The 26690-nt window shown below is 39.0% G+C and overlaps 3 protein-coding genes and 1 pseudogene across 6 annotated transcripts; 2 read left to right on the top strand and 2 right to left on the bottom strand.

The window, feature by feature from the left end:
- Positions 1-189: 189 nt before the first annotated feature.
- LOC142552354 (uncharacterized) lies at positions 190-5961 on the top strand. Of its 4 annotated transcripts, none has more exons than XM_075662116.1 (7): positions 190-413; positions 769-839; positions 917-1026; positions 1165-1650; positions 1725-1815; positions 1895-2009; positions 5820-5961. In XM_075662116.1, exons 1-6 carry the CDS (start codon positions 275-277, stop codon positions 1979-1981), a joined length of 984 nt encoding a protein of 327 aa, XP_075518231.1. In that variant the 5' UTR covers positions 190-274; the 3' UTR covers positions 1982-2009; positions 5820-5961. The 4 variants fall into 4 exon arrangements, with proteins under 4 accessions (XP_075518231.1, XP_075518230.1, XP_075518229.1 ...); XM_075662115.1 differs by lacking the exon at positions 5820-5961 and adding an exon at positions 2242-2478; XM_075662114.1 differs by lacking the exon at positions 5820-5961 and having other exon boundaries at positions 191-413; positions 1895-2177.
- LOC142552353 (glycine dehydrogenase (decarboxylating), mitochondrial-like) lies at positions 2667-10721 on the bottom strand. The gene is made up of 15 exons (XM_075662113.1): positions 9285-10721; positions 8761-9006; positions 8604-8681; positions 8425-8525; positions 8158-8353; positions 7921-8046; positions 7599-7784; positions 7392-7505; positions 7085-7237; positions 6703-6891; positions 6538-6615; positions 6331-6456; positions 6146-6244; positions 3300-3417; positions 2667-2882 (listed from the first exon to the last, which is right to left on the bottom strand). The coding sequence occupies exons 1-15, from the start codon at positions 10518-10520 to the stop codon at positions 2788-2790; spliced, it is 3141 nt and encodes a 1046-aa protein (XP_075518228.1). The 5' UTR covers positions 10521-10721; the 3' UTR covers positions 2667-2787.
- Positions 10722-18567: 7846 nt separating this feature from the next.
- On the bottom strand, positions 18568-25798 carry LOC142552357 (zinc transporter 4, chloroplastic-like; annotated as a pseudogene).
- Positions 25794-26690, top strand: LOC142550820 (uncharacterized). The gene has a single exon (XM_075659867.1). The coding sequence runs from the start codon at positions 25794-25796 to the stop codon at positions 26688-26690; it is 897 nt and encodes a 298-aa protein (XP_075515982.1).

A 26690-nucleotide genomic window follows, 5' to 3' on the forward strand; every position in this document is an offset into this window, starting at 1 on the left:
TATTATTACTTATTTATTTCTCGTGACTCAGGTTCGACTTCGAGTATTTCCATTCTTATAATATGATTTAAAAAAAAAAGAAAAAGAAAATGGGGATGCAGTAAAGTTGTGATATTTTATAAAATGTAAAATCTAATTTAGAAAGAATTGCAAAATCAATAATGTTTTATTTCAACGCCCAAGTCTAAACACTAGATAAAAAGAAATAATGTGACCCGGCCCGGCCCACGAGCACATACATTTACTTGTACTGGGACAGGGAGCTGCTTCAAAAATGGCAGACAAGCCAAGCAGGGCGTTGCTCTTGTACGGAGACGGATTAGCTGTGTCGATTGGCCCCGATCACACTCACCTCCATTCCTTTGCGTCGCGGGCCTGTTGTGGCTTCTTGGCCCTCCCTCATACTCCTCCAGGTCCCGCTTCTTGTTTTTATTTCATCCGCCTCTCTTATTTTCATTTGTTATATTGATAATAATTGCTAGCATTCTGTGGAGATATATGTTTGCTTTTCTCTCTCTCTCTTTCTCTCTCTCTCTCGGTTATGGCAGTTAGCCTAATCATGAACCCTTCTTGCCGATCAAGAATAACCTAAAAATTGAAAATTTCTCCTGGATCATGTACCTCTGAAATATCCAATTGGGTACAAGACATTTTTTCTGAACATATTGTAAACATGCCGAGGCTTTCCTTTCGTCTGTATTTATTCATTCTCGAGAAATTCTTATTTCATTTGTTGTTCGACAAATTTACTTGGAGATTATATTGCAGGAAATGAGGATGCGAGAATAATTAGGGAGTTTTTGGAGTTGCTAGATGCAAATGAAGCATTTGACAATGCGGTGAGACACTAAGACTACTCGAGACTGCTGTTTTATATCAGTACTGAATTTTACCAGTCCTTGCAATGATCACATAGGTAATGAAGCTACAGTGGCTAACATTTCCTTTTATGATGCGTCAGGATGCAGAAGTGTTATTTGAACATAAATCTCAAGAAAAGTGTGAATGCCTGACCATAAGAGAGAGGTTGAGTACTCCATTCGATTTCCTTCATCTAGCAATGAAATGTGAATTTGTCTTTATTTTTCAGTATATGAAAAAAAAAAAAAAAAAAAAAAAAAAAACCTTGTCCCCTGGAATTCACTTCTTGGTATTCGATTTTAGGTTCATGGGAATGAAGGCTGCTATGATCACTGACAATTTCAGTTTGAAAATTATTGGAGACAAACTTGGGTTAACCGTGTTCCAATGGAAGGAACTATGCAAAGACAGTCATTCTCAGGTCGGGATGCCGGATTTAGCCTCGGGAATACTGGGATTGCTTGGATTCGAAGAAGGGAAGACATTAAACACCAGCCAGTTTGATCTAGTTTTTGCGCATATTGGTGCAAACGAAATGATTCTCGATTCAAAAGAGATTGAACTTGTAAACAATTTGGCTGGTGAAGTAATGAAAATTGCAGAATCTGGAATCGATATAAATTCTCGTTTGCACATGTCTATTATAATGAGCTATGGATCTGCCCTTGCGGATGACCTTTTAAATTTTTCCTTACCTTATACTGATTCCATAACATGTAGAGAACTTTCATCGGTAGCCCCTCACCAAAGTTACACGGTGAAAGGAGGAAAACCGAGGGAAAATTTTAGGTGAGTGAGATATTAGCGAGTGTCTTATATTATTTCCTGAGCATTAGTTGTCCATATGATAAAATTATTTACAGGCACCACTACCCCATGCTGCTTGCTCAGTTTCAGAATGCCGTGACTCGCAAGGATATGGTGGAGATGTTTTCTTTTAGAGATTTTGAAGCGGTACATAGCAAACTTTCTTTGGATGTGGGCGCATAATAAATTTCTGCTTTGAATTAAAATTTGAATTCGTTTGATGCAGAATGGAGGAAACCTCGTTATACCTGCTGATAGATTATTACATGAAGTAGCTTTCAAACTTTGGAAGTGTCCAAAGTATGGAGCATAAATGTTGGTTAGGTATAAAGCTGTTGCAGGTAACAAACATAAGACATGAGCTACTTCGCTATCTTCACCTCTAGAAGGCCTTCAGTGTTTTTGGGATATTCTGCTGATCAGATTTTTCTCTTGTTTTTCATTTCATTTCCAAATAAATGTCTTATGTTTAAAGCGCGTTCTTAGTAATTTTATGTCTATCTGAGTCCTCTCGCGACTGTGATTTGACCTCATACTTTACCAGTTTGTTTCCTTTTCATCACAAATCGCCAGGTTTAGGTGCCCTGTAAGAATTGAAAATCACAAGTTTCGAAACCTGCTGAAACCAAGTTGAAAGTGCAGACATTTTTTCTATTTGGTGGGACATGATTGGATTGGATTTGGATCCCCTTGAGCTAGCTTTTGAGATAGTGTTAAACTCAAGTACATGATCTTAATAGATTCAATGTCTTTTCTACTTCTTCGGAAGGACAAAATATGTATGTTATGTTGTTTTTAAGTTTAACAGTGAAACATATCTTTACACTACAATAATATTTGTTTGTATCAGTCAAGAAACAAATGATCAAATAAATATAATTTTTATAAGCTGGGATGAAATTACCAGAAGTAGACTCAAAATGTAAAAAACTAACCCCCTGTTATGTAAAAGACTAACGAGAGTGGGGGAATAAGAAATAAGCGGTGGTTGATTATGATAAAAGAAAGTTGCTATCAGCAACAATTGTATTACTGATATTGAGTGTAAGAGTGTGAGTATTTTACACCTGGTATGTATAAGAAGAAGACAGAAGTGAACCCAAGAATTCTTCAAAACTCTCATGCAGTGGCTGCAGCCGCTTCTTCAGCCATCTGTGATACCGGAAGGAGAGTGCAGATAAGGTTGCGATCACCGTATACATTGTCCACACGTCCTGTGATGCAAACAAAATTGTCATAAAGAGATTACACAATTTCAGTTGTAGAACTCAATTATCTGAGAAACAACTGCCACGCCCCAGGACCCACAAGTTCATTACCGATGAGCGGATATGTGGGATGGGATATTACAATATATTGTTTTACAAATTTTAAATCATATTTATACTATCATGTTCATGGTGTTTTCATACTATATAAAGCGTATTGAATGCATTTGAAATTTAAGCCAGAATTTAAAAACTTCTATGCATCAGGCATTTGACCATGGATGTAGTCCTTAGGCCCGAACATCATATTTGTTTCATATTGCATTCTCTCTTTGCTCTCTGATTATTGTTCAGATGTTAAAAAAGAAAGAAAATAAAACCCCAAAAATGGAATCAGAAAAGACCAATAGCTTCTGGACACACCTGTAGTTGGCCAAAACTTTGCGGTTTTGAGCCATGCAGCAGGGTAAGCAGCGTATTCACGTGAATATGGTTTAGTCCAGGTATCGGCCATGAGCAATGATGGTGGATGAGGAGCCCCCTGGAACAACGTATACCATTGAAAAAAACCAGTACCAGCAAACAAATCAAGAAGCTAATATATAAAGCTGGATCCCTTTGTCATAAAAGAATCCTAATGTAGAGCCCAAAATGCAGTACACGTATTAACCATGCATCTATTTAAATATTAAATCATTTAATTAATTTTTAATGAGTTTATCCATGCATGATTTATGAAAATGTATTATTTTAAATTAGTCATGTTTATGTGATGCACGTTAAAAATAATTTTTTTTGAGTTTTATGTTTCAGGCGATTATTTGAGGCGGGATAGCGGAAAAGACCCGGTGACGATTGTTGGCAATTTTAATGCGGTATTTTAATTTTAAGTTGAGATTGGGGCGTTTTAAATAATTTATTTAGTTAGCATTTTAAAGCCTAGTTTATGTATTTAGTGATTTAAGAGTTTAAAATTTTTAAACTTAGCATTTTGTGGACTTTATTTACTAAAGGGGAATTTTATAAAATTAGTGGTTAATTCATGATTAAGCAATTTATCTCCCCTAATTTCACCACTAACTCACGTTAGTCACACACACTCACACACTCACACCTTTTCACACACACCAAAGCCGTAACACACACACACTATCACAATTTATTATAGCTTTTATTTTTTTTTAGAAGCAAAACATAGGGTTCTAGTTCCTAGAGCAGCCGCCCCCTTCTCCATTATACTTCCAGCGAATTTTCGTGTGTTTCCTTCAAGGATTTCAGCGCCACAATCGCCCCGGATCAACCTCGCTTCCATCTTCGCTTCGGTATCGCCGGTTCGGTAACGTTTACGATTTAAAGGCATGTATAATCTCTCCTTTGCTGCGTCGATCATGTCATATTATGCGTTGCGTTGTTTTTATGCGTAAAAATTCATGTATGATGTTCATAGTTTGAGCGGTTAATTGATTGGATCGACTTTGAAGGAAAATTTTTAGATCTAAATCCCGTTTATACTGTTCTTGTTAAAACTGCGAATTTTCGGTCAAAATTTTGAGAAAACTTTCAACACGAAAAATGGAGAACTTTTTGATACCTTCGATTTGATATAAAATTCGAGTGATTTGGATAAAAATTGAGTGAGTTATGGTGTTTTTCGTGGGACTGCTCAAACTGCGTTTTCAGTAAATTATGATATTGATGCGTTCTTGAAGTTTATTTGTTGCAGGCTTCGTTGGAGATCGATGGGTGATCGTTGCTGCGTCTAAGTATGTTTAGTGTGGCGTTGGAATGATTTTTGGGTTGTCGTTTCGTGTTGGTAGGCACTTCTATGCATTAAAAGTTCTATGATGGGTTTGTTCGTCAATTGTCGTGTTCACGGTTTGTTGCATCGTTTGGGATGCGTAGTCGTATTAGAGTATTTTTAAAGGTTTGATTCAGTGCTATAGTGTCCTAGGAGGTGTCTCGGGCTGTCGATTCTTAGTCCATTTGGGTTGGTTGGAAGAAAGAAATGTCATGTTAAGTTTTTCACGCAGGTTTCGTCATACAGTGGCTAGTCGGACCCCTACACGGACCCTGACACGGGGTCCGTGCCTTCCCTTTTTCCTTCGCACACATTTTACCGAACCTACCTGGACCCTTACACGGACCCAGGCACGGGGTCCGTGTACTGCTTATTTTGGGAAAAATATTGATGTATGCTTTGAGGTTTGATGTCTTGGTTTAGTGCACTGATTTACATGGTCGAGTCATGGGAATTTTAGCATGTCCTAAGTAAGCGATTGAGCTTAGGTATAGGCATGATGATTACGTCTAAGTCACGCAAGTTAAACTTTTGAGCTCATGTTAGCATGTTGCAGCAACGGCCCCAAACGAGATCCAACGAATCCCTCAACGCCAAGTAAGTATGATGACGTGCAAAAGAAAACATTTTAAAGTTTTGAGGTATGCTAATTGCTTTGTGACCAAATGTATAAATGGGTTGGAAGTCGGTGAACGTGGCCGAGGACCTCTCCACCCCGTTAAACTTATGAACGGGTTCAGATCGGGATTGGAAAGCGTTAAACTTATGAACAGAGACCAATCCACCCGTTAAACTTATGAACGGGGATCTTATGTATGCGGCAGTGGATACGTCCCTGTCAGCCCAGTACTGTGGTGTGTCTGATCAGGCCTTATTATGTTATGGGTCACTTACTTTGAAACATGCCTCTACGCAAAATTATGCTTTATACGATCAAGTTTATGTTACGAGAATGTTTAAGAAAAGCTCATGTTGATGGCACGTCTAAGTTAAGCTCACGATGTTCAAGTTTCAAGCATGTTAAATTCAAGTTCAAGTATGTATGTTCTATTTTTAAAATTGCATGCGGTTTTATTATGTAGTACTCGCTATTTCCCAGTTTATACGTGTTGAGTCTTTAGACTCACTAGACTTGATCGATGCAGGTGAGTATGTTGATGAGGAGACAGGACGTGGCGACCAAGGGGCAGGCTTGGACTGAGCGGGAGGCTAACCCGAGGACTGCAATGTTTATGTTTTTATGCAAATGTTAATTTACTCTGATTTCATGTTTTGAGGGAAACACTTTGAGCAAACCTTTTGTGAGCAAATTTTATTGAAGTTATTTTGAGTAACCACGTCTTATGGGGGACTTGGTTGAGATATTTTATGGCAAACTTTGAAGATTCTGTTATGTTTAAGAAAATTTTAAATTTTTCCCCAAATTTTGAACGGTAAAAGTACGGTACGTTACACCTAAGTTCAACAATACCTTGAGAACATTGTTGTGGATGTCAGCTTTTCCTTTCTCAATAAGTGAAATTTCTTCTCTGATGGAGATAAGAGCATCACAGAACCTGTCAAGCTCTGCCTGTAAATAGAATGAAGCAAATTAAGAATCCCAAATGTGAAAGATGTTTGTTGGGCGACAATGATGCTTAAAAACTTTTGTTTCACCTTGCTTTCACTTTCTGTAGGTTCAATCATAAGTGTACCAGGAACGGGCCATGACATTGTCGGTCCATGAAATCCATAGTCAATTAGACGTTTTGCAACGTCTTCAGGCTCAATTCCGGCAGTATTCTATGGCAAAAGATTGCCACTTTAAATAAGAAATTAAAGGGAAGCTTTAAATGGATGGAGATGAGGTACAAATACTATCACCTTAAATCCTCTCAAATCTACAATGAACTCGTGGGCAACTGTCCCATTGACGCCCCGGAAAAGAATGGGGTAATGATCCTGTTAGCCAAAAAGGAGTTTAATGTTAGTAGAGATATATTTAGGGCCAACATTTTACTAGAGATATAGGGTTCAAGAACCAGAGACCTCCAACCGTTTTGCCATGTAGTTTGCATTCAAGATAGCTATCTTAGATGCATCGGTTAACCCCTTGGATCCCATCATGGAAATATAAGTGTATGATATGGGTAAAATGAGAGCAGAGCCCCAAGGTGCGGCAGAAATAGCACCAAGGGGCTGAGGTTGAGGCGGTGCTGGTATACCTCCTGTGGGTATCTGCATTTATCATTTAAAAGCATGTGTCAACGATGAGTGAGAGGGGAACCGAGACAGGGGCTGAGGTGGGACCAATGAGTGGGTCAGGTTTTGGATGCGAAAACATGTATTTTCAAGAAAAAATCACACTTAAAATTTAGAAAAAAATTGCTTCACAATGACAGATACTGATACATAATGAATTTTTGCTTACCACAGGATGTGAAGGTAGAAATGGTGCTAGGTGCTGCTTCACCCCAATTGGCCCCATACCAGGTCCACCTCCACCATGGGGAATACAAAATGTTTTATGAAGATTGAGATGGCAAACATCGGCACCGATAAATCCGGGGCTTGTCAAACCAACCTATTTAAGCATAAAGAAGGATTGAGTTGGTCTTAAAAAACACACCATCTTTTTTGGCAAACATGGGAAAAGTTTAATAATAAACTGATTTGTTGTCTTAGCTAACAACTTAAGCATTGCGTATGGGCGCAGAAGAATGTTAGGCTTACAGTACCTGAGCGTTCATGTTAGCTCCATCCATGTAAACCTGTCCACCATTGTCGTGAATTATTTTGCATATTTCATCGATGCCTTCCTCGTAAACTCCATGGGTTGAAGGATAGGTAACCTGAATTCAGGCAGAAAATGTATCAACACTAGCCATACGAAAATGACAAAGAAGCACATTGAGAGAACTGTGAGAATGATGGTTTATCCACACCATAAGAGCAGCCAAGTTCTCTTTATTTGCATCTGCTGCTTTCTGTAGCTCTTCAATGTTAATATTTCCCTTTGCATCAGTTCCAACTGCAACGATTTTCATACCACACATGGCAGCACTTGCAGGGTTTGTTCCATGTGCCGACACTGGGATGATACATACATTTCGGTGGTGGTCTCCTCTCGACTATATAAGAATTGAACCGGCGTGTTAAAGAATGTCACTGATATCAAAAGTAAGGTCGAGCGCATATGAAATTTCAAGATTGACATTGTACACTGTCGTAACATTTCTAATATCTCATGGAGGTAGACAAAAATACCATGTGATATGCCCGGATGACCATAAGTCCAGCATACTCTCCAGCAGCACCGGCATTGGGTTGTAGAGAGAAGGAATCAAACCCAGTAATTGTGCACAGCATTTCACCTAAATTTTTGAACATTTCCTGAAAGAAGAATATAATATGCATTGATATAACATAAAATTGGCGCGTATGAAATTCCACTTACAAAGATAAAGATAGAGGGATGTCATAATTTAAATAGTTTATACTTACTTGGTAGCCCTTGGACTGCTCGATTGGGGCAAAAGGATGAAGGTCTGCAAATGCAGGCCAGGTGACTGGCATCATCTCTGTCGTTGCATTCAGCTTCATCGTACAGGATCCCAATGGAATCATGCTGTGGCACAACGATAGATCCTTTGATTGAAGCCTATGAAGGTACCTTAAAAGCTCATGCTCTGTGTGGTACCTACAAATGCAATGTAGACGTTAGATTATCCCTTCAAACAATGATCCCCATGATCAACCTTTTGGCCTTACGAGTTGAATATAGAGTGAGTCAGGTATGGACTCCCCCTGGCTAGCCCTGAAGGAATCAGATTTTGAACCTCCTGTGCGAGAGACTCGGCAGTAAACGTCACCTGTTAATCATGATTATCAACCTCACGTCCTAAACTAAAGCTTTAACCCTCCTAGAAAGAAACAAGCATCAGACTTACAGGCTTCCCACAGGCAAACGCTTCAAACAGCTTGTCCACGTCTTCTAAGGTAGTTGTTTCGTCAAATGAAATGGTGATCTGAGTCATAAAGGGGAAGACTATTTGGAACTAATTATACCTATATATCAAGAGACACAAAGATTAATTGCGTGCTTACAGTATTCTTGTCCACAATACGTAAGTTTATTTCACTCTTGCAAGCGGCATCGGCAATGGCCTTTGAGTCTGCAGATTTGACCTTCACAGTGTCGAAGAAGGGAAGGCTCTGGACTACTACAGTCCCGAGCTTTTTCAATCCAGCAGCAAAGGTTGCAGCCAGTCCATGGACCCTTTGGGATATAGTTTTAAGGCCTTCTGGTCCATGATAAACAGCATACATAGTAGCCATGTTTGCAAGTAACGCCTACATGAACAGAAAAGGATATATTCAACGTAAATATTTGCTGCTATACTTTCAGTAGGAATTAAATATAGAAAAATTCATTCCATCTATGAGCTGGAGTAGTGTTGTATGCTCCTATTATCTCTCAGTTTGGCATTTAGAAGCAACTTCAGTGAAGTTGAAACGCTGGCAATGTTCAAAAAGACATCTTTGTATGAATACAAGGACCAGGATATGAAAAAGATTATACACAGAGAAATTTTGAAAAAGCAAAGACAAGGCAGACGAAGATCACACGCCTGAGCAGTGCAGATGTTGCTTGTAGCCTTGTCACGCCGAATATGCTGTTCCCTCGTCTGCATAGCCATACGAAGAGCAGGCTTTCCTGAAGAATCAACACTAACACCGATAATTCTTCCGGGCATCATCCTCTTATACTCTTGGGAAGTAGCCAAAAAAGCAGCGTGTGGGCCTCCATAACCCATCGGTACACCAAACCTTTGAGCCGAGCCAACCGCAATATCTGCACCCAACTCGCCTGGTGGCTTCAACAGTGTCAAAGCCAGTAAATCAGAGGCCATGACAACCTTAACCCCATTGGCATGAGCATTCTTAATGAACTCCCCATAGTCCAAAATCTCACCCTCAGTCCCCGGATACTGAACCAGCACCCCGCAGACGTCCCCCGACTTATAGTTAATCTTGTTAACATCTGACACAACCACCTTAAGATCAAATCCATCAGCTCTAGTCTTGCACACATCGATGGTCTGCGGGTGACAATTATTAGCAATAATAAAAGTTTTCTTCTTCCCCTTCTGAATATTGTTACACATAGCCATAGCCTCAGCAGCCGCAGTCCCCTCATCGAGCAAGGAAGCATTCGACATGGGCAGAGCAGTGAGATCTGTCACCATCGTCTGAAAATTTAATAAGGATTCGAGCCTCCCTTGTGCAATCTCAGCCTGATAAGGCGTATACTGAGTATACCACCCTGGATTCTCCATTATATTCCTCAAGATTACGGGAGGAACATAAGTATTATAGTATCCCATTCCAATATATGACTTAAAAATCTTGTTTTTAGATGCCAAATCTTTCATATGTTCAAGCATCTGTGCCTCAGTCAAGCCCTTGTCAAAAATAGGCAACGTCATCTTATCAATACGAATAGATTTAGGCACAGTTGCATCGATGAGTGAATCAAGACTATTGAAGCCCACAGATTCAGCCATTATGGATTGCTCCTCCGGCGTTGCCGAGTTATGGCGGCGGGGAAAGGTGTCGCTCGGTTTCAGGACCTCCATAGAAATGGATCGGGTGCTCGTGTAATGCAGCAAATTCCTCGGATTCGAAGCGGAAACTTTAAAAACATTGCTGCCACCGGGTATACCGCTCGGAGATAACGAGGAGACGTACCTGGGGGATTTGTACATTGATAATGGGCTGGTTGATCCGCCGCCACGTTGCTGCTTGGATTCTGAAACCAGGCGTTTGAGAATGGCCCGGTACACCAGTTTGCGAGCGCGCTCCATTTTTTTATGCAGATTGTTTATCTTAAGATGGAAAAAAACTCCAACAAGGGATGGAGGATGATCACCAAAGCCTAGCTTTGCATTTTGGTGATCTGATAGTGATAATGGATGGGGTTGCTGAGGTGAGGTACTCACCAGCACATTAAGTAAGGCCTAGCAGAATGGGAGAAATTCAAGATTTGGTGGTTGGCGGTGGTGAATGGTATACATTAATGTTGCAGCCAATGGTTTTTGGTAAAAATCCAACCTCTCTTAGTATATGCCCAATTGGAAGGGCAAAGAGATTGAGATTCAATGGATCAAAATGATTCTCTCACTCTCGGCTTATCTTATTTTTAGTGGCAATAAAATAAAAAAGTTAAGATATTCATCATGTGATTTTTTAAAATGTTTCTTTTAAAGGTGATACAAATTGGACCAAGGCGTTCACTATTTCTTGTAAAATTATAAGACTCAACGAATAAAATATTACAACTTTAATTGACTCCGGAAATTATGTGTGTAATTGCATTCGAAAACTAAATTATTCACATAGTTAGACAAAAAGTTACTACTGTACCGATCAAGAATAAAAACCATATTTAGTAATACAATAAATGAAATTTGAAAGATTTTTTTAATAAAAGGGTGGATATTGCGATTGGATACAAAAGCTTTTACCGCAAAATTAATTTTTATTTCTAAATAAATTATGTGCTAGTTTGTGTTTTTTTTCCCAAGAACTTTTAAAGAACCAAGAACCAGCAAATATTTTATTTGGATATTCTACAGTTTCTGAATTTTATATATATATATTTCAATCTCTATATTTTATACCACGCTAATGAAAGATTGAATGACAGTAACTGTTCCAAAGTTGGTTGGTGGCTTGAGAATCAATGAGGGGAGTTGGTGAATCTTGTCTTAGTGTGGGGCCTTGCTTTGCTGAAATCTAGGCCAGGTTCCGTTGGCAGCCTTTGGATTTTAAAAAAATAATTTAAAACTTGGACTAAATACAACCTTGAAGCCAAATGTATATTCTCTAGATGGGTAATAGTTATTGTGAAGACTTATTTTGACTAATTAAGTGAATAGGAGGGCTTAGATTGTTTATGGCTGTAAGTTGATCATCCAACGGCTGTGACGCATAATCTTGGAAGCCAACAGATTAAATTTGGAGATGAGTTAGTTAAGGTCGGTTAACAGAAGAAAATCTTCTTCTTTGTGGATATTCTCTTGAAACAGAGCAATAAGTCTTCGTCCATTTTTCTTTCTTCTCTTCAAGGCTCTTGAGTCTGGAATTGGGAAGCAAGGAGACAGAGCAATCTATATACAAACTTGGTATAGGTGTATAGATTTGTATTGAGAGCTGTCGACTGGACTATATTAATTACATGTCGGCTAGTGGTTGGGGAATAATTGGTTGGGAAATGAAATTTTCACACTGACAGAGAGCTCTCCCTTTCATTCTGAAATCATCATTTCTTCGAGTTTTCTCTAATCATATAAGCATTTGAGTTCTTAGTTCTATAATATTTGTTAGGTGTTTTGTTCTCCAGTATTAAGAGAGTGTGTGTTCTCTTTGGAAACACAGTGAGTGAGTTGTACACCACAAAATATTATAGCGGAATTCTTTTCATCTTGCCCGTGGTTTTTACCCTAATAATTTTTATGGGTTTTTCACGTAAATCTCGGTGTCCAGTTTATTCTTTGTTTTCCAGTTTTATTATCTCAAATTCCGCACGTGGGACCAACAAGTGGTATCAGAGCCTTGGTTTAAAATTTCTTAAAATTCTAAGTATGCTATGTGGTTGCAGCATAGACTGATCTTCCACATCAGAAAAGATTTTTTGAGATTTTTTATTTAAGACGGGATTATTTTTTCCGGTCTACTAAGATTGTTGTAGACATAATGGCGTGAAGGTACGAGATAAGCAAAGTTCAATGGAAGCAATTTTATGCTGTGGAAAATAAAGATACAGGCAGTTTTAAGAAAGGAGAATTGCTTGGCAGCTATTGAAGATTACAGATGATGAAAAGTGGAATGAGATGAATGATAACGCCGTTGTCAATTTACACTTGGCTATTGCAGACGAAGTTTTGTCAAGTATCTCTGAGATAAAAACAACCAAAGTTATTTGGGATACTCTGACAAAGATGTACGAGGTCAAGTCGCTACACAACATGATTTTCCTAAAGAGAAATCTTTATACTCTTCGGATGGCGGAATCCTCATCGATGGCCGACCATATCAATACACTAAATACTCTATTTGCCCAACTCACTTATATGGGGCATAAAATAGGGAAAAATTAACGTGCGGAGCTTCTACTTCAAAGTCTACCAGATTCATACGATCAACTTATCATCAACATTACCAACAATATTCTTATGGGCTTTCTAAGATTCGACGATGTCTTAACTGCGGTTCTCGGAGAAGAAAGCCAGCGCAAGAATAAGAAAGATAGGTTGGTAACATCGAAGCAAGCATAGACTTTACCGATGATAAGAGGAAGATTTATGGACCGTGACTCCAGTGGTAGTCAAAGACGAGGTAGATCAAAGTCGAGAAGTAAGAAGAAAAATATTTACCGCTTTAAATGTGGCGGTAAAGGGCACTTCAAGAAAGAGTGTACGAGTATCGATAAAAGTTCTCAAGGAAACATGACCAGTACTTCAGGCAGTGGTGAAATATTATTCAGCGAAGCAGCAACTGTTGCAGAAGGCAGGCACAAATTTTGTGACACATGGATTATGGATTCAGGAGCGACGTGGCACATGACGTCTCGGAGAGAATGGTTTGATCATTATGAACCAGTCTCATGAGGATCTGTATTCATGGAAAATGATCATGCCTTGGAAATCGCTGGGGTCGGTACTATCAAAATTAAAATGTTTGATGGCACCATTCGTGTAAGGACCGTGTATCGTATTATCGTAAATCCTATGTTGATTATCGATAATTTATGAAATTGTCATGTGATTATGTATATGATGTATATCGTGACAATGAAAGTGAGAAAATAAGTATTGGATATGAACTGACGTTGTAAGAGCTCGAGTGGAAAAGCCGGACGCCAATAAGTACAAAACCAATATTTTAAACAGAACATCTGGCGCCGGAGCGGTAGAAAATGACCGCCCGAGCGCCAGTGTACCAAAAGTTGGGAAATTGTACAGAACATGTGGCGCCCGAGCGGTAGAAAATGACCGTCCGAGCGCCAGTGTAGCACAAAATTGTGCTCGGACAGAACATGCCGCGCCCAAGCGGTAGTTTCTGACCGCCCGAGCGCGGTGTAAGTCACACTCGAGGACAGAATGTCTCGCGCTCGGGCGCGAGAATTCTACCGCCCGAGCGCGAAAGCGGTGAGGATAAGAATAAGCTTTTTCCTTCTTTTCTTTCGTCATTTCATTTCAGCAACTTCGAGGGAAAGTTAGAGAATTCGATTTCTTTCTTCCGAATCGACTTCGAAACACTGTCTAAACGCGAAACAAATTATAGATTCGGAATCTTCGCGTTGAGAGCTTCCTGTTGTGGTAAAGTTCTTCTAGTTTCAGCAGCTCTAGATATGAAAGTGCTGGAATAGCATGTATTTGAAGTCGAGATTCCTATATGTGGTAGAATAACCGACAAGAAACTCGTATTCGAAGTCGGAATTGAATTATGTTATGATTTTGATTTGATATGAATTTTCAAAGTTTCAAATGATATTTGAAACTTATATTATTGATTTTGGATCATGTTATTGATTGAAATGAGTGTTTTATTGATGTAGATAAATTATTATACTGATATCTTCAAGCTACATCAACTGGAACGAAGAATTGAGGTATGTTGCGACTGGGTAACATACGACAGGTATCTGTATCATATGATATATGTTTGATTGATTTAATTGAGAATATGTGTCTATATGCCTTATGTGATGACTTGATGTGGCATACATGACATTGTGATTGGAATATCGATGTATAAAATAAATATTTTGTCAACACACATCGTTTGATGCATACATCGATACATGACATGCACGTTGAGCTATGATCCTTGGATACCCTGATATGATTTGATTTGATTCTGGGGTTTGTGAACACGATGCTATGTTTGGCATTATGTGGCCCTTAAAGCATAGTCATTAGTGGCTTCGCTGATTGATTGAGATTTGGGGCATGTCCCGAGGATTTGAGGTGTTTGTATATGATTGATTTTGATTATGTGTGGGCGAGTTTTATGATATGAGATAAAATACTATTTTTAGTATTCAAATTATAGAAGAAATATTTTGGGCTCATTGTAAAAAAAAATTTAACTCGTTTTCCGCTGTAATTAGTTAACCCTAATCAGATTGTGTTGTAATAACGATTAGGAGCTAAGGGCCCCACAATTCGCACCATACAAGAATTACGACATGTGAAAGGACTAACGAAAAACCTTTTGTCCTTGGGGCAATTGGATGACATCGGGTGCAAAACACGGATCGAGAACGGGATCATGAAAATTGTGAAGGGAGCGCTTGTGGTTATGAAGGCGGAAAAAGTTGCTGCAAATCTGTATGTACTTTTGGGAGAAACACACAAAGAGGCAGAACTAGCTGTTGCATCAAATGGTTCAGGAGAAGAATTAACAGTGTTATGGCATAGAAAGCTCGGGCATATGTCAGAACGGGGATTGAAAATTCTCTCAGAACGGAAGCTGCTGTCGGGACTTACAAAAGTGTCACTACCCTTTTGTGAGCACTGTGTTACCAGTAAACAACACAGATTAAAATTTGGCACTTCTACTGCCAGGAGCAAAAGCATAGTGGAGCTGATTCATTCGGATGTTTGGCAAGCACCGGTTGTATCCCTAGGAGGAGCGAGATACTTTGTCTCGTTCATTGATGATTTCTCTAGGAGATGTTGGGTGTATCCAATCAAGAAGAAATCATATGTTTTCCAGATCTTCAAAGATTTCAAAGCGCGGGTTGAACTTGATTCAGAAAAGAAAATCAAGTGTCTGAGGACTGACAATGGAGGAGAATATACCAGTGACGAGTTTGATTCATTTTGTTAACATGAGGGCATCAAAAGACAATTCACGACGGCTTACACACCTCAACAGAATGGAGTGGCGGAGCGGATGAATAGGACCTTGTTGGACATAACAAGAGTTATGTTGAGGACTGCAGGTCTAGACAAGTCATTCTGGGCAGAAGCAGTCAAAACTGCTTGTTATATTATCAATCGTTCTCCTTTAGTGGCGATTGATCTGAAGACTCCGATGGAGATGTGAACCGGGAAGTCAACAGATTATTCTCATTTGAATACATTTGGAAGTCATGTGTACGTTCTGTACAATGAGCAAGAAAGATCGAAGTTGGATTCGAAATCCAAAAAATGTATCTTCTTGGGCTATGCTGATGGAGTTAAGGGGTTTCGCTTGTGGGATCCTACTGTTCACAAGCTTGTCATCAGCAGGGATGTTATCTTCGAGGAAGATAAAGTAAAAGGAGACAAAGGCACACCGAATTCAGAAACTACTATTTTTCAGGTGGAAAATAAGACGGACGAAGGTCAAGTTTCTTGTGAAGCAGTACCAGAGCACGAAGAACAAGAACATGTTGAGTCTGAAGTTTCCAATGTGAGGCAGTCAACTCGAGATAGAAGACCACCAGTTTGGCTTTCAGATTATGTCACTGAAAGCAACATTGCATATTGTCTATTACCAGAGGATGGTGAGCCATCGAGTTTCCACGAGGCTACTCAAAGCTCGAATGTATCCTTGTGGATGATAGCAATGCAAGAAGAGTTGGAGGTATTAGACAGAAATAAAACTTGGGATCTTGTTACACTACCACGAGGAAGAAAAGCCATTGAAAATAGATGGGTCTATAAGATCAAGCGTGATGGCAATAACCAAGTGGAACGGTATCGTGCTAGATTGGTGGTAAAAGGGTATGCTCAGAAAGAAGGCATTGACTTCAATGAAATATTTTCTCCTGTGGTTCGGCTTACAACAGTCAGAGTGGTGTTGGCATTGTGTGCGGTGTTTGACCTACATCTAGAACAGCTAGATGTGAAAACAGCATTTTTTCATGGAGATCTTGAAGAATAAATCTATATGCTCCAGCCAGAAGGTTTTGCGGAAAAAGGCAAAGAGAACTTGGTTTGCAAGTTGAACAAATCTCTGTACGGTCTCAAACAGGCGCCGAGATGTTGGTACAAGAGATTTGATTCCTATATCATGAGCCTTGGATACAACAGATTGAGTGCAGACCCTTGTACATATTTCAAGAGGTCTGGTGATGATTATATCATTTTGCTGTTGTATGTGGACGACATGTTGGAAACAGAAAGATTTGGCTTTCTCAGAAAAATTATTTGAAGAAAGTCTTGCAACACTTCAACGTGCAAGATAGTAAGCCAATTTCTACACCTCTTCCTGTTAACTTAAAGTTATCCTCCGAGATGTGTCCTAGCAGTGAAGCAGAGAGGATGGAGATGTCTCGAGTACCGTATGCATCAGCAGTGAGAAGTTTGATGTTCGCTATGATCTGTACAAGACCGGACATTGCTCAAGCAGTGGGAGCAGTTAGTCGATATATGGCGAATCCTGGACGAGAGCATTGGAGCACTGTTAAGAGGATCCTTAGATACATTAAGGGTACCTCGAATGCTGCATTATGTTATGGAGGATCGGATTTTACACTCAGGGGCTACGTCGATTTTCAGATTATGCAGGTGATCCTGATAAGAGAAAATCTACTACTGGTTATGTGTTTACACTTGCAGGGGGAGCTGTAAGCTGGGTTTCAAAATTGCAGACAATTGTGGCGTTATCTACAACAGAGGCAGAATATATGGCAGCTACTCAAGCTTGCAAGGAGGCAATATGGATTAAAAGGTTATTGGAGGAGATCGGGCACAGACAAGAGAATGTTCCTTTGTTTTGTGATAGTCAGAGTGCCTTGCACATCGCAAGGAATCCAGCCTTTCATTCCAGGACAAAACACATTGGAGTCCAATTTCACTTTGTACAGGAAGTAGTAGAAGAAGGAAGTGTGGATATGCAGAAGATTCATACGAAAGATAACATAGCTGATTTTCTGACTAAGCCAGTGAACATTGATAAGTTTGAGTGGTGTAGATCCTCAAGTGGTCTAGCAGAAACGTAAGCAGCAGGGAATGACAAGATTGAAAAGATGTGTGGAGATTTGTTTGATTCTCAGTCAAATCTCCAAGTGGGAGAAATTTCGGTTGAACTATATTAATTACATGTCGGCTAGTGGTTGGGGAATAATTGGTTGGAAAATGAAATGCGTTTCATTTAATATGAAACGCGTTTTCACACTGACAGGAAGCTCTATAAAATAGAGCTTCCCCCTTCATTCTGAAATCATCCATTCTTCGAGTTTTCTCTCATCTTATAAGCATTTGAGTGCTTAGTTCTATAATATTTGTTAGGTGTTTTGTTCTCCTGTATTAAGAGAGTGTGTGTTCTCTTTAGAAACACAGTGAGTGAGTTGTACACCACAAAATATTATAGTTGAATTCTTTTCATCTTGCCCATGGTTTTTACCATAATAATTTTTAGGGATTTTCCACGTAAATCTCGGTGTCCAGTTTATTTTTTATTTTCGGGTTTTATTATCTCAAATTCCGCACGTGGAACCAACAAGAGCTCGGTGGTGTGACTTTGTGATAATTGTAATCTTGTATAACTCATTTATTTAGTGGATTCAATTGGGTGTTCCCATATCCTTGGATGTAAGATTGATCTCAATCCGAACCAAGTAAATCCGTGTCATTCTTATTTTTCATTGCAATTTCGTTTGAATTTTCTTGTTAATCTCAACAGTTATAGATAGCATTTGCAAACGTTTTTAAAAAATAATTATTTATTTTTACAAATTTATAAAACAAAAATCTACAAGTATCATGACGCACATCTCGATGGCTCCCTCTTAATTATTTATAAAGATTGAATAGAAGGATATATGCGATATATTTAGGAATGCAATTGAAACCCAAAAACTACCAGTGAAATCCTACATGATTACCCAACCCAATCAACCCAACTCACATCATGGAATCGAAGGGGGTATTAGTTATTGTCATCGCAAAATCTGATATCGTCCAAATCAAAAAATGGAAGATAGAACAAGTTAGGCCCATAACGCAAGCAAAGACATCATCGTGGCACCTATGAACAAAGCAAAATATGACAACACTTGAAGCCTTGCATTGCAGCTCATTCTCTTGCTCAAGAAATCAGTAGCAATCAAATCCACCAAAGCCATGTACACAAGAATTCCAGCAGATACTGAATCAACCACTCCTTCGATAACTAGAGCTCGTGGGCTGTTAGAATTATAAATCGAGGAAATCCCGTTCCCACAGCAATCCCTATGGGGGTTGTCAAGGCAAAAAAGCATGCCATTAATGTCGAGTGAAGGGTCCTAAAATGAGCCTTTGAAATGCAGCCTCCTAGAGCAAAGCCCTCGAAGAACTGATGAAATGAAAGTGCTCCAATCAACGGTTTAATTGTACACGGGCTGTGTGAAACTCCAAGGGATAGACCGATTATCACAGAATGTGACACAATCCCAAGTTCCAAAACCTGCAAAAAATAATCTCTCTCAGATGCGAGGAAGTTTGTATCAACTCTGGAATCATGAAATGAGTACTATTTTTCTTGTCATAGATCTTAAAATACTCCTAGTCATACGGATGACGGTGGATAGATTCATGCATATTCCCAAGTCCGCTGACACCCCTACAGAAAATTGTGAACTACAAAATTTATGAACCAAATTACCGGGGGAAAAAATTAGAAGGTGCCGGAAAGCGGTCATTTCAGAAACCAAAACAACTGGTGGTGAGAACAATCCTAGGGGTGAAATTCGTTTTATAAAAAGATCATTAGTATTTCCATTTGGTTTGGTAGGGGCTAATTCCACACCTGTGAAACAGCAATGTGTCTAATTCCCGTGTCATCATTTCCGTGTCCAATCCCATGTGAGGGGGAATGACTGTGTGAATGCTCTGGAATACGCCCTTCACAGGCTCCCTCTTCTTGTGAGTGGCTGTGTCCGTGATGTGCCGCATGTGCATGCATTCCAACGATGTGCATCGCACCGCCTTCTTCTTCTCCAAACACTTTAACATGTGGACAAATCCTGTGGCGAGGATTACACCGGCGGCGAATGCTTTGGCAGTTACAAAGAGGTATGAATCAGTCCTGAGGAACCGGCGTTTCTTGCCGAGTAGAGGAATGGCCACACCACAGACTCCTGCAGTCAGAATGGCTGCAATCGCCACCATTTTAAGGATGAGAGCATAGTCTGCGTCCCGACATCTTTCCGATTCCTCGTCTTGAGGGCCACATACGGTGTTGGACATGGATTGAGAAAGCTTTTGTTGAAATAAGTCTATTAAAACCCCCAAAGAAAAAGAAATAAGGAGAATTAAACTTGTATGGGAGGCAAACAATTTAGATAGCTAAGCATGGAAATTTTAATTATCGAGGGGCGGACCCAGAAATTCGGAGGGCCGGCACTCTTGCGACTTTATAAAAATAGCACATAAAATTTCAAACGTTTTCGTCTTACAGAGGGCCATTGCATTAAACCCCTGTGCGTTCAGAACACTATAATTATTGGAATTAGTTTTATGAAAAAAAGCATATAAATTTTGGAACCTCGGTAGATCAAAATCAATAAACAGAATCCCTGAAATGAAATTGAAAATTTGAGTCTGTATCATCACACACGATCCGGACAATTTGTGTGTTGCTCATAAATAAAAAACAGCAAAGAGCACATATTTGGCTAAACTGAGAATTCCCAAAGAGAAACTAAAGATGTAAATTAAGAGACAGGTTTTCAGCAACATTAACGAATCAGCAACAAAATCAAAGGTATGGAATCCTATACTTGCCACAAACACAAAAGACTGTCGACAAACAACATAAATCCGGTAAAATAATAGCATTTACGAGCAAAGCAACTGTATTTATGCTGAATAATAATGTCAACGAGAAACCATTTCCAGGTGATCATGAATTCATGTATTTTGAACGCTAATGAGAAGTGGGTATTTTGAATGCTGATCGTCCCAGCTCCTGAGCTTAACACATAATGCTGATAAGGAACGGGAAAATAGCACAGTAAACCTTCATTGGAATAAAATTAATGAAATTCAGTCCTAAAATACTTCAAACGCAAACGAATAAGCTAATTAACTTCAACGGATATGAAAATTCAACCAAAATCAAAACTTTTCACCATGAAAGATGAAGAATGGAACTTAAATGGCATTATAAAACAGTCAAAATCGAGCTATTCACACGGGAAAAAATTCTCTTAAATAATCCCCGTTTCGTGACCACACGATACAATGCAAAACCGAGAATACAAAGATCAATCTTTTTCACGTATCCAGAAACTTTCAGGAAGGATTTACCCGAGTAAAACAGTATGTTCCCTCTGATATTCCCACTCCAGATCACCGGCAACGAATCCTACAGAACAATCACGAAAATCCCAACTAAAAATGGCAGAAAGATCTTATTTTTTCATCTCAAAATAACCCAAGAAACAGTGAAAATTTTCAAGAGAAACCACTCTTAATCGCAACGAAAGAGATAACCTCGAGAAATGACATGGCGTCAATCAAACCCCACCGTTATTGGAGTTTCGTGTTAAATTCAGCAGACTACCGACACAAAGCACGAAACACTGGGTGAGTAAATAGAATCGATACGCATGAAATGAAATCGTGGGAAGGAACAAAATGTGTAATCCAGATCAGAAAGAGAGGTCGACACTTTTGGAACCAAAGGATTTTTGTGCGGTTCGCGAGAGAACTGAGCAACACAGCGTCGACACTTTCTGAAACAAAGTTGTCGAGTCAGCGCAGAAGTGATTGTTCGTTCATTCTTTTAGCTTCTCATTTGATTCAATTCAACTAAACACCCTTAAAACTACTTCATTCAATCAAATTATCACACAAACTCGAAAGTCCATTTCACAAACCAGTTTATAAAAAAAATAATTATTTTATATTTCAAAATATTATTTTTTAATAAAAATATTATCAAATCAACTCATCTCATTATATAAATTTGTGATACCCGATAAAATATAATTAATTCATAAATGAGAAAGTCAATATAAAAACAAAAAGTAAATAACATGCAAGCTACTTAAACGATAAACGCTCTTGTACGTACTAAATTAGTTATTAATTTTTGTCTGGATAACAATTAGATTTCAAAATAGCTTTTGGGTGGTAGTACCCTGAACAAACTCAAAATTTATGTCCTTTGGAGGATATCTCACGTTGTTGATAGAGTGGCATCTTATCGATGGATTAAGCTTAGCCCTAACAAGTGCAAATTGATGAGCCAGGCACCCCATAATTTTTTTGGACTTTAACAGAAAATAAAGGGTTGTTTCGACCCACCATGGACAGTTAAGTAAACTAAAGAATTGGAAGCTCATGATTGAAGATCAGTCCATACATTGGCCCACCAAGCTAAATTCCAATATCTGTTGATAAGATTTGAAGTTGTTAAAATGGTTTTTACGTAAAACAGAATTTGTTAGATACGTGTCAAGATCTGTTTCAATTCATTTTGTGTATTTATATATCTAGGAATGTTAAGTTTGATGAACATAGCTTTCCTTTCAGTCATAAATCTCAAGACTCTGTCACGACTGTCCTTCATAAGCTCTCGTATCCCTTTTATTTGTCAACTTTATCCCCAGTCACTTTTCAACCACCATCAACTTCCTGTTTTACTTCTAACTCCTCATCCTGTCCACTTACCAATGAGGTTTCATCTAACGTGTCTTCTCCCTCTCCAGCTTCTATGCCCGTGTCTTCCTCTTCCTTATCTTCATCCACCACGCCTTCTCCAGCTGCTGCTTCCCTGCCCATAGTGAACTATCATCCAATGACTACTCGTGCCAAGGATGGTATTTTCAAGCCCAAAGCTTTCCTTGCTGACAGCACCTCAATCTCAGAACCTTTAACCTTTCAAGAAACTGCCATGAATCCACAATGGTGTCAAGCTATGGAATCTGAGTTTCGTGCTTTATTAGCCAATCAAACATGGTCTTTGGTTGCTATTCCTAATGACACACCTCTTATTGGTTGTCGTTGGGTTTTTAAAACTAAAACACATCCGGACGGTTCTATTGCTCGTTACAAGGCTCGTCTTGTCGCCAAAGGATATTCTCAAACTCCGGGGCTTGATTATCATGAAACATTCAGTCCAGTTGTAAAACCCACAACCATACGTACTGTTCTTAGCATTGCTGCCGCTCAGCGATGGAAAATTAAACAAGTGGATGTCAACAATGCCTTTCTACATGGTCATCTCAATGAAGTGGTGTATATGCAACAACCACCAGGGTTTGAAGTCAAGAATTCTAATACTCGATTGGTTTGCAAATTACACAAAGCTATTTATGGGTTGAAACAAGCTCCTCGTGCGTGGTTTGATCGTCTCCGGAGTGCATTATTGACCATGGGTTTTGTTGCATCCAAAGCTGATGCTTCATTGTTTATCAAACTTGCTTCTGATTATGTTCTTTATGTTCTTGTATATGTTGACGATATATTAATAACAGGAAGTCATCTTGGTCACATCAACGAGTTAATTCGGCAGCTGGATACTCAATTTTCTCTTAAAGATCTTGGTGATCTTTCATATTTTTTAGGCATTGAAGTTCTTTATCCAGCTGATCACTCTTTGTTCCTTCATCAAACAAAGTATGCTCGAAAATTGCTTGCCAAAACCAAGATGAGTAATGCGAAAGCTTTACCAACTCCGATGTCCAGGGGAGTTAAGTTATCCTCCAGGGATGGTGATGCCTTTGAAGATGTCACACTATATCGAAGCACAGTTGGGGCCCTTCAGTATTTAACAATCACCCGACCAGACATTGCATATAGTGTCAACAAAGTTTGTCAATTTATGCAAGTCCCTCTCTATACACACTGGAAAGTTGTCAAACGCATACTTTGGTATATCAACGGCACTCTTGGCTTTGGTATTAGTTTGGATTCTGCATTTTCTTTCAATTTGAAAGGTTATTGTGATTGCCAATTGGGCCAGTGATCCTGATGATAGAAGGTCTGTTTCTGGTTTTTGCTGGTTTCTTGGGAATTCTCCAATCTCCTGGAGCTCCAAGAAACAAACAGTTGTTTCTCGTTCAAGTACAGAAGCCGAGTATCGAAGTTTGGCCAATGCCACTTCTGAATTGTTATGGATTAAGTCTCTTCTATCAGAATTACATGTCACCTCATCACAACAACCTATTCTCTGGTGTGATAATCTGAGCACTATCGCGTTAAGTGCTAATCCTGTTCTTCATGCTCGCACTAAACATCTTGAATTGGATCTCCATTTTGTAAGGGAAAAGGTTTTAGCCAAGTCTCTGAATGTTCGACATGTCTTCTCGATTGATCAAACTGCGGACATTCTCACTAAGGCTCTAACAGCAGCTGCCTTTGTTCGTTTACGATCCAAGCTTCGAGTGGTCTACTCACCCCTGCTCAGCTTGAGGGGCCAAGTTAAGTAAACTAAAGAATTGGAAGCCCATGATTGAAGATCAGTCCATACATTGGCCCATCAAGCTAAATTCCAATATCTGTTGATAAGATTTGAAGTTGTTAAAATGGTTGTAACCGTAAAACAGAATTTGTTAGATACGTGTCAAGATCTGTTTCAATTCATTTTGTGTATTTATGCTCAGTGTCATCCTCTAAATCAATACACGTGAATTTATGGAATTCATCTGTCAATTTGTTTCTTCCTTCTTTGTTTTCTAACTTGGACAAAAGATCTAGCAGCTATGTTAAGGACGACTATTGGCCGACGTGTAAAGTCAAAGGAAGATGCCACACCATTGGATTTAGCCACATGCTTCCTTGCCTTCTTTCTTAATGCATCCTGCAAAAAATTCCCCCTACCATGCCTAGAAAACGCAAAATCACTTGAGCTGATCGTAGAAAGACACCTTCGATCCAAGAAAATAATGAAGGATGTGCATGATGAGCAATACAATGAGTCACCATATTTGGAATACAGCTAACATGTGCTGACGAATGAAAATTAAATGAATAAAAGAGATAATGAATCTCCTTGATAATGATATCATCATGCCCACGATTCTCCGTTGATGAAGTCACCGCTTGGATGACAAAGATGAAATTCGAGAAAACTAATACTTTATCAAAACGAGCATGAATCATCAAAAGAAGGCTATGATAAATGGTATAAAGAGCTTGGACTATTTATTCTCCTGAATAAGCTGGCTAATCTAGCTTTCTAGATTTCTTCAAAATAAGGAACAACCCAATCAATTTTAATCGGTTGCCGAGGTTTGAACGAATCAAGTTTCCAACGACAAATCTTTTTTCAGGTTGTCCAAGCAAACCTAGCAAATGAATCAAACTCATCACAAAAAAACAGCCCTGAATAAAGGTGCTCGTATGGGAATGGGAACTCCCACTTCCATGTTCTGCTGTCCTGTCCCTATCATCACTACTTTTAATTAAAATCCAACACCCATCATTTTCTGTTTTGTCCATTTCTCTACAAAAATCTACCCAATTTTTACTAAACGGCTCCATCAAAATAAGAACAAATCTCTTAACAAAAAATGTTGTAATTTATTATGAAAATTTATTCCAACTTTCATATGTCCTTGAAAATTTTATAATCTCATTATTCTTTCGATTTCAATTATAACCAAAAAAAACACCATGATTAAGAATGCTTAAGAAGATGAACTGCAACTGAACCCTCCATCCTACTCGGGATTTCTTCCCATAAAAAAATTTCAAAATCCACTACGAGCCAATATATTTTTTTTACAAAAATTCAATTGGTTAAATTGCTTGGACAATAAGTTCGTAACTCATAACCGAACATAATATCGTACAGTTCTCAAATCAGACAAATAGAAAACGGCCGAAGTGCGGGGAAAGATATCTGAATTTGATCGATTCTAGTAAAATTTAAAAATGAAGTCGGTATTTCCTAAAAAAAGAATTCGGTGTGAATGTCCACCAACATCAATATTTCATAATAAAAAAGGTCTCTGGATTCAAATATGAATTTACGTTTCATTAATGCTTAATAAATCCAGGTAATAAGTTTCAGGCAACCATAGCTTACACTTTATTTTTGGGAGATACCAACTCCACCCACCACTCCCATTTTCTTTTACCACACCCCAAATTTTTCTATCAGATAACATCTTTATCTTTCTCAAGAACCAAACTTTTTCAACAGAGACAATGCTCGAAGAATCTGAATCTGCATCTGCGATACCTTCCTCAATATGGGCATTCATAAACAGCTGGTTCACTCCCACTGTTCTTTTTGTACTCCTAAATCTCATGATAGGTACTATAACTTTTACCTCTACTTTTACCACTCAAGAACAACCTCAAAACTTGCAAGAAAGTTCATCTCAAAATGAAAACAATCAGCCCAAAATCTCCAAGTCATCCTCTTTTCTCCAGCGTTTGAAATCTATCAATTTTCACCCGCACTTCACATCTCATGATACTCAAAATTTGTCTATTAATAAAAAATCTAGCACAGATTCCGACAACCAGTTTCAAGCTCAAGTTTTTGAAACACAGTCCCACTATTTTTTCCAAGAAAATCCCCTAGAAAATCTTGAAACAACCTCCCAGTCACAAGGTGGATTCATTTTCGAACAAGCCCATGTAAAGAATCCCCTAGAAACGCAAACCCAATTCATTTTTGAACCGAAAGATTCGAGCTTGGAAGGTTTTAAACCTGCCCATGAAGAGAAAGGTGAAGAAACTGAGTGGAAAACCATGGATGAAATTTACAGTCACCTACAAGGCGGTCACTTTAGCAGGACTAAATCAGACACGGAACCTGCTTCCGGCAAGATCCCGGCCAAACTCCCTGCAAGAATGAAGAAATCGGCCAGTTTGAAATCCCCTTTTCGTCATCTTGAAGAAGAGGACATTGTCGAGGGGCGGAGGCTGGCGACTGTGAAGGAGAATGGGAACGCTAAAGCCTCAGACGGTGATGAAGAAGTGGATGCAAAAGCTGACGACTTTATCAACAAATTTAAGCAGCAGTTGAAGCTTCAGAGGCTGGACTCTGTTATCAGGTACAAGGACGTGGTAGGGAGAGCCACAGGAGGGAGGTAG

This window comes from Primulina tabacum, chromosome 7, assembly GCF_025594145.1.
Source record: "Primulina tabacum isolate GXHZ01 chromosome 7, ASM2559414v2, whole genome shotgun sequence".
In the NCBI taxonomy this organism is placed as follows: Eukaryota; Viridiplantae; Streptophyta; class Magnoliopsida; order Lamiales; family Gesneriaceae; genus Primulina; species Primulina tabacum.

What these genes read in the sequence shown, in the direction of transcription:
- LOC142552354 (XM_075662116.1), top strand. Translation starts at nt 275, where the DNA reads ATGGCAGACAAGCCAAGCAGGGCGTTGCTCTTGTACGGAGACGGATTA. An exon ending in AAACCGAGGGAAAATTTTAG is followed by an intron (nt 1,651 to 1,724) that starts GTGAGTGAGATA and finishes AATTATTTACAG; the next exon opens with GCACCACTACCCCATGCTGC. An exon ending in CTTTTAGAGATTTTGAAGCG is followed by an intron (nt 1,816 to 1,894) that starts GTACATAGCAAA and finishes CGTTTGATGCAG; the next exon opens with AATGGAGGAAACCTCGTTAT.
- LOC142552353 (XM_075662113.1), bottom strand. Translation starts at nt 10,520, where the DNA reads ATGGAGCGCGCTCGCAAACTGGTGTACCGGGCCATTCTCAAACGCCTG. An exon ending in TCATCCGGGCATATCACATG is followed by an intron (nt 7,785 to 7,920) that starts GTATTTTTGTCT and finishes ATTCTTATATAG; the next exon opens with TCGAGAGGAGACCACCACCG. An exon ending in CTACAGAAAGTGAAAGCAAG is followed by an intron (nt 6,245 to 6,330) that starts GTGAAACAAAAG and finishes TTCTATTTACAG; the next exon opens with GCAGAGCTTGACAGGTTCTG.
- LOC142550820 (XM_075659867.1), top strand. Translation starts at nt 25,794, where the DNA reads ATGCTCGAAGAATCTGAATCTGCATCTGCGATACCTTCCTCAATATGG.